At 46.4% G+C, this 9,516-nt stretch overlaps 1 protein-coding gene across 1 annotated transcript in view; it reads left to right on the top strand.

The window, feature by feature from the left end:
* Positions 1-1,940: 1,940 nt before the first annotated feature.
* The window catches only part of PGM2 (phosphoglucomutase 2), a 32,010-nt gene continuing 24,434 nt past the window's right edge, over positions 1,941-9,516 (top strand). The window contains exons 1-3 of the mRNA XM_069494475.1: positions 1,941-2,353; positions 5,687-5,854; positions 9,348-9,454. Coding sequence (XP_069350576.1) covers positions 2,258-2,353; positions 5,687-5,854; positions 9,348-9,454 — 371 coding nt within the window. The 5' untranslated portion in view covers positions 1,941-2,257. The remainder of the gene's footprint in view (positions 2,354-5,686; positions 5,855-9,347; positions 9,455-9,516) is intronic.

The raw sequence follows: 9,516 nt of genomic DNA, 5'->3' as shown, positions 1-9,516 counted from the left end.
ATCAGCGCCTCAGGTCACTGGAGCATCATTGTCAGACCTCCGGTGTCAGCACCTTTGTCACAGGAGACCCTGGAAAAGTCTCAGGCAAGTAGAGAAGCTCCTAATACAACCACCTGCTTCACACAGGGAGCAGATGGGAGTAACAGAGTGTGACTATTGTGCATTGTTTTTCGGTAGCACCTAAGATCTTAAAGTCTTAGTAAGGAAGGAAAATTTATTTACAATTTCATAATTTCCTTGTTAAAAGTTCCCCTCTGCTTGAAAAATACTTGCTTGCTACCCTTGTTTCTATAAAGGAATATCGGAGAAATCTGCTCCTTGGCCCACTCCCACACCTTTTGAACCACAGCAGAGACTCAGCAGTAACCACCCCCCATCGTGGAGGGACCAGTATGATCTCAGAGGCCCAGAACTGCTGGATATTTGAGACACCCCTCCCCAACTCCCTCCTATCTTGGCAGAAGGCTGGAAGCCACACCGGCACATGTGGGAGAACTCTGGCATTTGAGAGGAAAGCAGGGGTGCGTGAGACCAGCCTGGTCTCTGATTCTCAGTGTCCTGCAATTTCTGCCCTCTCGTGACTGAGAAGGTTGGTCTGGTGCACAGAGAGGAGACAGCCGTGTGCGGCGGACCCAGAGAGAGCCTGACAGATGGTGAAACCAAGGCTGCGCACTCTCCTTCTCCTCTTGTTCCTCTGTGCTCCAGTCCCGCAGGCCTTTCAGTTCAGGGGACGGACCATACTCTGACTGAAAAGTGTTTTCCAGGCTGCCTGCCCCAGTGTCAACCACAGCCTTCTTCCCTCACGTCTCTCATAAGCTCCCGGTGCTCAGGGAAACTTCCTGACTAGGGCGGCCTCTGCTAACCTGAACCCTCGTGGGATCTTGGTTTCCTTCCAGCACGATCAGTTTGCAATTCTATGACTGATACGCCTCTCCATTGCACTTAAACAGACATCATAGACCTTCCTTACATATTATTTTCTTTTTAAAATTGAAGAACACAGAGAAAATGCACAACTCATATTATGACAGCAAAATATTACCAGGTGAACACACCTGGGCACCCACCACCCAGGCCAGGAAACGGAACAGTCCTAGAATCCCAGAGGCATTTTCCCTCTTTCCCAAAGGTAACCACTCTTCTGACACGCATAGATGAGTTTTGCTTCCTTTTTAGCTTTTAATCTTGACTCAAAAAAATTGCAATATAACTTACATACAGTGAACTTTACCCTTTACAGTCTACAGTTCTATGAATTTTGATAAATGCGTAGAGTTGTGCAACCATGAGCTCAATCAAGATACAGAACAGTTCAGTCACTCCGCAAATCCCCTTGTGCCCTTAGTGGTCAACCCCTCCTCCCACCCACAGCACTTGGGAACCACTGATTTTTTTTCTTTTCTATTATTTTTTGGGGGTGGGGCCTGACTTCTTTCAATGTTTGAGTCATCCATGATGTTGGGTATAAAGCAGCTCATTTTCATCGCTATGTGAATATACCATAATTTATTTATATGAATTGGTATGACCATACCACCATGTATTTATCCACCGTAGTGTTCATGGACATGTGGGGTATCTCCAGTTTGGGGCTTTTACAAACAATGCAGCTAGGAACACACCTGCAAATGCCCTGTCACGCTCACGTGCCAGCATCTTTATGCCCAACGACATGGAAGATGTACCTCTGTTAGTATCTAGAAGTTTCATTTTACCTTTCACGCTTAAAGCTACAATTGCCCTGGAATTAACCTCTGTGCGTGAGGTGAGGCGGGGGTCAAGCCCCCGCATGGCCATCCGGTTGACCCGGCGCAGGGCTCCGCAGCGCCACCTCGGAAATAACCTGTCCGGACTCCAGTAGTTCTGACTCTGGAGTCCCCATTAGCTGCGCCGGTCTGTGTCGTCCACTTTGTTCTTCGTTTTGAGGCTCTTTCTCGCTGTTCTCGACCCGCTGGATTGCCACGTGATTTGCAGGCTCCGGTCTGAGCGCGCTCATCGCAGCGCCCGGCGGCCCGCGGGGCCTCAGTGGGGACTGCTGCGCACGGGGCGACATCGGAGCCTCCGAGATGCCGGCAGAGACCTCTTCGGGTGCCAGGTCCCCGCGACAGCCCGCTCGCGTCGCCGTCCCCGCGCTGCCGCCCGGCGTTGCGCCCGCAGCTGCGGCCCCGCCCCGGTGCTCCCCGCCCCGCCGCGCCCCTGCGCGCCCGGCCGGAAGGGCGACCTCGCCTCCCCCACACTTGGCGGTGGCAGCGCGGGGATGGCAGCGGCGGCGCCGGCGGCTCCGGGGGGCAGCGGCGCGGGCATGGATGCCCGGCTGGACCTGGAGACCACCCGGTGGCTGCTCTGGGACAAGGTGAGGGGCGAGCTGGAAGCGCCGGGAGGAGGTGCCGGTGCTCTGCCTCCCTCCCCTGCGCGGCGCCCGGTTTCCTGCGGCGAGTGGCGGTGGCCGTGCTTCCTTCCTTCCCTCCCTCCCCTGCCACCCCGCAGGGTCACGCGGGGCCCCACTGGAACACCGGCGGCCGGCCGGCGTGTGGCATGTTGGGAGTTAGGCCGGGACCGCAGGTTCGGGGCTGGGGAGCGAGCCAGGGTGGTGTAAATGCGGCTGCGCTCTGGCTCTGTCTGGTTGAGGCGCGCACGCCTTGCTGTCACTCAGACCGCTGGCTCGTCCTCTGTAGTCCTCTGTGCATCCCCATGGACCCGGAATCGTCCGTCCCGCCTATCCTTTTCGCCTCTGGGCAGGGTTCCGGTCCACCCTCTCAAGGGCTTGGTTACAAACGTGGGTCCTCCCGGGTGGGCCCGCCTGGCTTCAGGAGTCTCCCCTAGAACTCTGACTTTGCTCAGAAGGTGAGAAGGAGCCCCTCGGACACAACATAGCTGTTTTCCTCTTTATACCGTTTCTTTGATGCTAGAGCAAGAAGGGATCAGGGACCCAGCTCCGGACATCACTCCCTCTCTCCTCTCTAACTTGAGTCTCCCTTCCTACCTGTTCCTTCCTGCATATTGTCGTCTCCCCGCCCCCAGTGTTCCTCCCTGCTCTCTTCTGCTGACTTTGTTTCTCGAGTTGTGACTCATGTTTCCGGTCTGAACCTCAGTGTAGCCAACAGAGAGAGTCCTTCCCTGGCTATGAAGTGTAAATTATTTCTCCCTAATAGTCTCTCTAAACTTGTTTTTTTCCTTTGTAGGTCTCACTGCAATCGGTAAAAACAACCCCTCCCCCCCAAAAAAAACCCACTTGTTTGTAGGTTTGTTCAATGTCTGTCTCCAGGGCTGACTTAAGGGGTGTGAAACCTCTGCAGTCTCGCAGGACCTGTGCTCCTGGAATGGCACACTCTTGGTTTAATGCTCTCCTGTCCTGTCTTGAAGTTTTTAATTGTTGAACAAGGGGTCACCCATTTTCACCTTGCACTGGGCCCCAGCAAATTATGTAGTTGATCCCGTCTGCTCTCACTACTTCCACGGTTTGCAGTGCCTGGCGCAGCACGTGATGCTAGGAGGTTGCTACAATATTTGACGAATGAATGAAGGAGAGTGCAAGCTCTGTCAGCAGGGGACGGATCTCTGTTTTTATTTACCGTTCTCTGGCCCCTGTAAATGAAATGGCTGGAAATCCCGTTTGCATAATGGTGTTGGCAACTCCTTAGGTGGTTTTTCTTTTCCTGGAACTTTGTGATTCTTAGTGGGGAAAATGTTTCCATTTCTGATAACTTAGTAACTTACAGAGTATAGGATTCTTTTGAAGTCAGACTTGGTAATGCATTGTTCCATAAAATTTTCCCTTTGAAGCAAAAAAAAAAAAAAAAATCCTAAATTCTACACAGTGTTGCATCTATATATAGAAAGACTGTACTTCCTGGGTAAAGATGAGGGGATGTTGTCATTTTTTATTTTTGAATTTTTACCACTCCTCATGTTCTTTCCTCTCTCAAAATTTCTTTGGCTTGAGAGAGGCACCTATGTGGGAAGGAGCCCTTTCATCCTCCAGTGACCCTCCCGGCCCCTAAAAGCATGGCAGCCCTGTAATCTGATGCCCCCCACGAGTGGCAAGGCACCCCAGTGGGTGTCTCGCATTTCCACCGTGCCTTCATTCCCGCTGTCTTCTCTGCTGTTGGTTTTGGTCACTGTCAGGGCTGGTTCTGATCTCTGTTCCCCTCTTGACTTTTCCTTCTTATCTCTGTCTCCTTTGTTCCTTGTAGGCTACTTGGTCTTTTATAGATATCAAAGGCCAATTAGGGTTTCCCAAATCTACACTGAACAAGAGAGGATCACTGGATATTGGGTGTGACAGTGAAGTCTGTGTTTTCTCATTTGCTCCACGAGCATTTATTGAGCCTCTTTTATGTACCAGATCTGAACTCTTCTTTGGGGCATCTGACAGTCTGATAGGTAAGACTGTGTTCTGTGATTAATGCCTATTGCTTTTAACAACAAAAAAAAAGGTGGGAGTTACTTGATCCTTGCTGAGCCTGGAACAATCTGGAAATGTGGGCTTAATTCCAAAAAGCCAAGGTTTTATTGCATTAGCATTCAGAGTTTAATTGCGTGGCCACATCTTTCCTGAGTGTTCATCTAAATGGATGATGACTGTAAGATAGGAACATAAAGTACTTTCTCTGTTGTTCCCCTGAACTCATAATTTTAAAGTCTCCTATGAAATTAATGTGATTGTCATTATTTTTCTCCCATCTTAACATTATCTGCAATTATTGAATAAAGAAAATAGAACAATGTATAATGAACTTAAATGATTCGTGTTAGTGTCCATTTGAAGCAGTTAAGGTTATAGAAGAGCCACTAGGTTAATGCTTATCATGCAGCCTAAGCAAGTCACTCAGTCTCTGAGGCTTCCGCATCTGTAAAATGGAGTTTCTGTAATTTGCCTGCTTCTTGGTGTCATTGCAAGGTTCAGACTTGACCACATATGTGAACGGCTTGTACAAATTATAAACTATTACAAAAGTAAGGGGTTTGTTTTGTTGTTGTTGTTATTTGTTTCTTGAGACAAAGTCTTGCTCTGTTGCCCAGGCTGGAGTACAGTAGCATCATCATAGCTCACTGAAGTCTCAAACTCTTGGGCTCAAGCGATCCTCCTGTCTCAGCCTCCCAGAGTGCTAGGATTACAGGCATGAGACATCCCGCCTGGCCAAGGTTTTGACTTAGATTGTATAATCTACCAATCTCTGGGAAAATATGAGGACATTAGAGAAGAAAATGAACATTTAATTGCAACAAAGTGCCAGGTAGAGAAAAATATTTTACATTCATTTGATATAATCCACCTAAAACCTTAAAAACTGTGTAAGGAAGGTTCTAGATTGTTTCCATTTACAGATGGGGAAACTAAGAATTCGAGAAGCTAGGTAATCTGCCAAGCATACAGAGTTAGTTGGTAAGTGGTGTGGCTGGAATCCCATTCTGGGCGTTAGACTCCTGTGCTAAAAACCTCCATTACCATTTCTCGAAAAGTGCTTATTACCTTAGTAGGAAAGAAGAGAATACTTACATTTTAGTGTCAAATAAACTGGTTTCATGTTTCAGATTTCAAAAGCATCAGAAAATTGAAAAGCTTATATGTATGTATGTAATTTTTTCCCCATAGGTTAGAATTATTGCAGGGTTTTTTACATTTCAGACTTTTCTTTCTCTTACTTGTCTGGCTGTGTCCGGTCTATACATTTCTGTTTTGCAGAATCCTTTGACTTTGGATTTAGTGAAACGACTGATAGCGGAAGGTAACACAGAGGAACTACAGAAATGTTTCGGGGCCCGAATGGAGTTTGGGACAGCAGGCCTTCGAGCTGCTATGGGAGCAGGCATTGCTCGTATGAATGACTTGACCATCATCCAGACCACACAGGTACCACATTTTTATAATTCCTAGTTACTCCTAGCTTATCCCCTGGTTCCTTTTGTATCTGATAGAACTAATTTGTTTTAATCACAAACGAGTCTTACCAGCTTGGCTGGATGCAGGGAGTCCCCACCCCGTACTCTGTGAATAAGGCTTGCACGGTTGGTTGAAGCAGCACTTGTCTCAGGACTCATATAGCCATGCATGCTCCATCCATTCATTTGACAGATTCATTGAGTGCCCGTATGTATGTGCCAGGCACTGGGGATGTAAGAATGACTAGAACAGACAGATTCCCTCATGGAGCTTTCATTCCAGTACGAATGCACCAACTAAGCGGGCCGGCTTTTAAGGTCTTATAATTTTTGCCATGGTTCAGTGGATGCAAGCACTGAAAACTTTTCTAACTGCCAAAATTACCAAAAGCCGGTTCTATTTTGTTCTAATTTATGGGATGGGTTGAATCTATTATTGAGTTTTCTTGCCTTAATTTGTGAATTTTGTTGTCAGAGACTAGAGCCAGCTTTTAGGAATAGAGATGAAAACTTTGACAAACCGGAAGAGCTGCCACTGAGTATTGGAAGTACTGTTTGTAAGGGAAATGAAATAGAACAGATTATTCTCACGATTTCTTCAACTTAGACTTGTTAAAAATGAACGTCACTTTAATTCTGGGAAAGTAAAGCCTAGAAAAATTGCCTAATAATGGTTATGTATGCCTCCCATGTACATCCCAGTGTGAAAGATAGAGTCAGGCATGTTCTAGCAAAACCCCAATAACCTAAGGGTACAGAATTGCCATGGGAACTCCTGCCCACAAACTCTTACTAAGCTAGAGATCTTGGAGGGAAGGCTTAGAGTGGAGTGAGTGTGGGAAGCCTGTTCCAGTCACTAGGGCTGTAACACATCATCCAAAACATAGTGATTTAAGACAACAGCCACATTTATTTTGCTCACAGATCTGTCATTTGGGAAGAGTTGAGTGGGGACAGCTCATCTCTGCTCCATTCAGCATCAGCTGGGCCAGTTTGGAGGTTGCGGTCATTTGGAGACTCTTTCATTTACCTGTCTGCAGTTATTGCTGGCTCTGGGCTGGGATCTTAGCTGGGGCTGAACACCCGCGTGTGGCCTCAGCTTCCTTGCAGGATGGTAGCTGGTTTCTAAGGGAGCTTCCTGAGAAAGAGGGAATGTGCCAGGTGGAAACCGTACTGACTTTTATGACCTAGCTTTGAAAGTCATGCGAAGTCACTTCCCCCATATTCTATTAGAAGTGAGTCGATAAGGTTGGCTCCTATTCAAGGAGAGGGCACGCAGACACCCACCGTTCACTGGAGAAACTGCAACATACATTGCAAGACCATGTGGGATGGGATACGTTGCTGTGGCTATCTTTGGAAACTCCATTTGGTCCCACCTGCCATGAGGCCTAATTATTAGGGGGCTCTAAGGGATTCTAGAATAACCTTGAGACTTTTTTCTTGTGTTCATTTACATCTAGTTTCCAAGAATGATGAAATGTATTTCCATTTAGGACCTATCTCACTCACCCTTTCCCCTAGAAGAATTGGGAGTAGACCCTATGGTAGTTACGGATCCTATAAAACCAAGATGATCAATAATTTGAAGATCATCTAGTTCAGTCAGCCACCCCCTTGGAATAATTTTCTCCACAACCCCACCACTCTGCAGTGGTCACCTAGCCAGTACTGGGATGCTTATGGCAGGAGACAAGGATGTTAAGAGTTAAGAAAGTTGTATCTGAGCAGCAGGTGACTCTTTAAAATTTTAGCAGTGGCTGCAGAATTAGAGGAAAGAGGATTCCCAGAACAGACCACTTAGGCTTCCACCATGACCTTGGGCAGCGCTCGCTGGCAGAGTGCTGATGTGCAGACCCAGTGGTCCCTTTTCGCCGTGCTGACTTGCACTGTGGCGTAGGGCCCCTCCTGCTGGCCTTCAGGTGTGGAGTCTCAGCCTGCTGTGCCCCCAGATTTGCCTGCTCAGGTTAAGGAAGCAGGCGTGTGTGATTCAAGAACATCTCACAGGAAACAGGATAGAAACCGGAGGACAACTTTTGTCTTGTTTGCCTCATTCATAGAGGTTATAATTTCCTTTTATCAATGAATTTCTGCTCTATTTTATGCTTGATTTGTGATCTATGTGTTCTTAGTTACTTAATCTATCCATGTCACATCAGTGATGGAGAACTCACTGTCCCCTGACATAGCCCATTCTGTATTTTGTCCTATTCTCATTAAAAGATGGTTTCATTATTTTGAGCCCAAATCTGCCTTTCTGTAGCCTTTACATATTTGTTCTAATTTTTGAGGCCATATAACAAGCTTGATTCTTGTGTTTTATAATACTCCAATTCTGAAAACCTCCCTCTTCTCCCACTGAGTCTTTTCTCTAGAATACACATTCCCTTTTCCCGTAGCCATTTTCTCAGGTCCTCATCCTCAGCAGGCCCCAGAAACTTTTAGAGAATTTGGAGATGGTTTTGGACTGTGACCGAATGCTTTTGCCCCTTGAGCTCTGGGTCCCGCACGGCAGTTAACCAGGGAGGGGGAGGGGTGCTGTCCCTGTGAAGAAGCCTCAGAGTGTCAGACATCTGAGTGCCTTCTGGGGAACCCACAAAACCAATACACACGTGTCTTTATTTCCTGGTGTCACTCAACCTCAGAAGACATGCCCAGTGCAATGTTTGTCAAGGAGAATTCTGAAGTCATTCTGGGGGTGTGATGTGTCTGCCTACCAAAAATTAGAGTTCCATATCTTATTTATGACACTTCCCTTAACCAAAGTGAAATAGATCATAAGAACCGTCATTTTTGCCGGGTCAACCAGAGTTCTCTTTGTTCTGTAAGGTTTTGAAGGAAAGTATCAATAAAAATAATGCTCATAATGGCAGACACTTACTTGGTGTTGAATTCTCAGCACTTTGCATATTTGAATTAATTAACTCCTTATAACAGCCCTGTGAGTTGGGTACTATTGTTTTCCTGTTTTACAGAAGAGGAAACTAAGACATCAAGAGATTAAAGAACTTGTAATTTGCTTATAGGGGTCAGAGTGAAGTACAAATCCACAGATTCTGATTCTAGAGTGTTTGTTTTTAAGCCCTACACTGAGCCACCTCTTACCAGACCTGGGCACAAAACCAGGCTCTGCTACTTGTGTATCTGAAACTAGGCACGTGACAGTATCTCTCTCAGCCTTTGTTTTCCCATCTGTAAAATGGCATTTCTTGGCAAATTTGATCGGGGGTTAGAGATAATAGACACTAAGTGCCCACACAGTGCCTGATACAGATAAATAGGCAATGATAAAGCTGTTATTTTCTTACTGTTCCGTTTGTTTAATTACTGAGAGGTTTTCCCCGCTCTGCTGTAACACTCTCCTATGAAAGTTGAGAAAACTTGATTTTTGGTTAATTATTCTATATCCTATAAATCAAAGATGTGTTAAACATACAGTCTTTCAAGCCATGGGGTATTTTTAGGGATTTTGCAGATACCTGGAACGACAGTTCAGTGACCTGAAGCAGAGGGGTGTCGTGATCAGTTTTGACGCTCGAGCTCATCCGTCCAGTGGAGGCAGCAGCAAAAGGTATTTAAACATTTTTAGGAAATGATTTTTTTGTAGTTCATTTTGCAATTTTATTTTTAATC

The sequence above is a fragment of the Eulemur rufifrons genome, chromosome 19, assembly GCF_041146395.1.
Source record: "Eulemur rufifrons isolate Redbay chromosome 19, OSU_ERuf_1, whole genome shotgun sequence".
NCBI lineage: Eukaryota > Metazoa > Chordata > Mammalia > Primates > Lemuridae > Eulemur > Eulemur rufifrons.
This window is presented reverse-complemented; position numbering and strand designations above follow the sequence as displayed.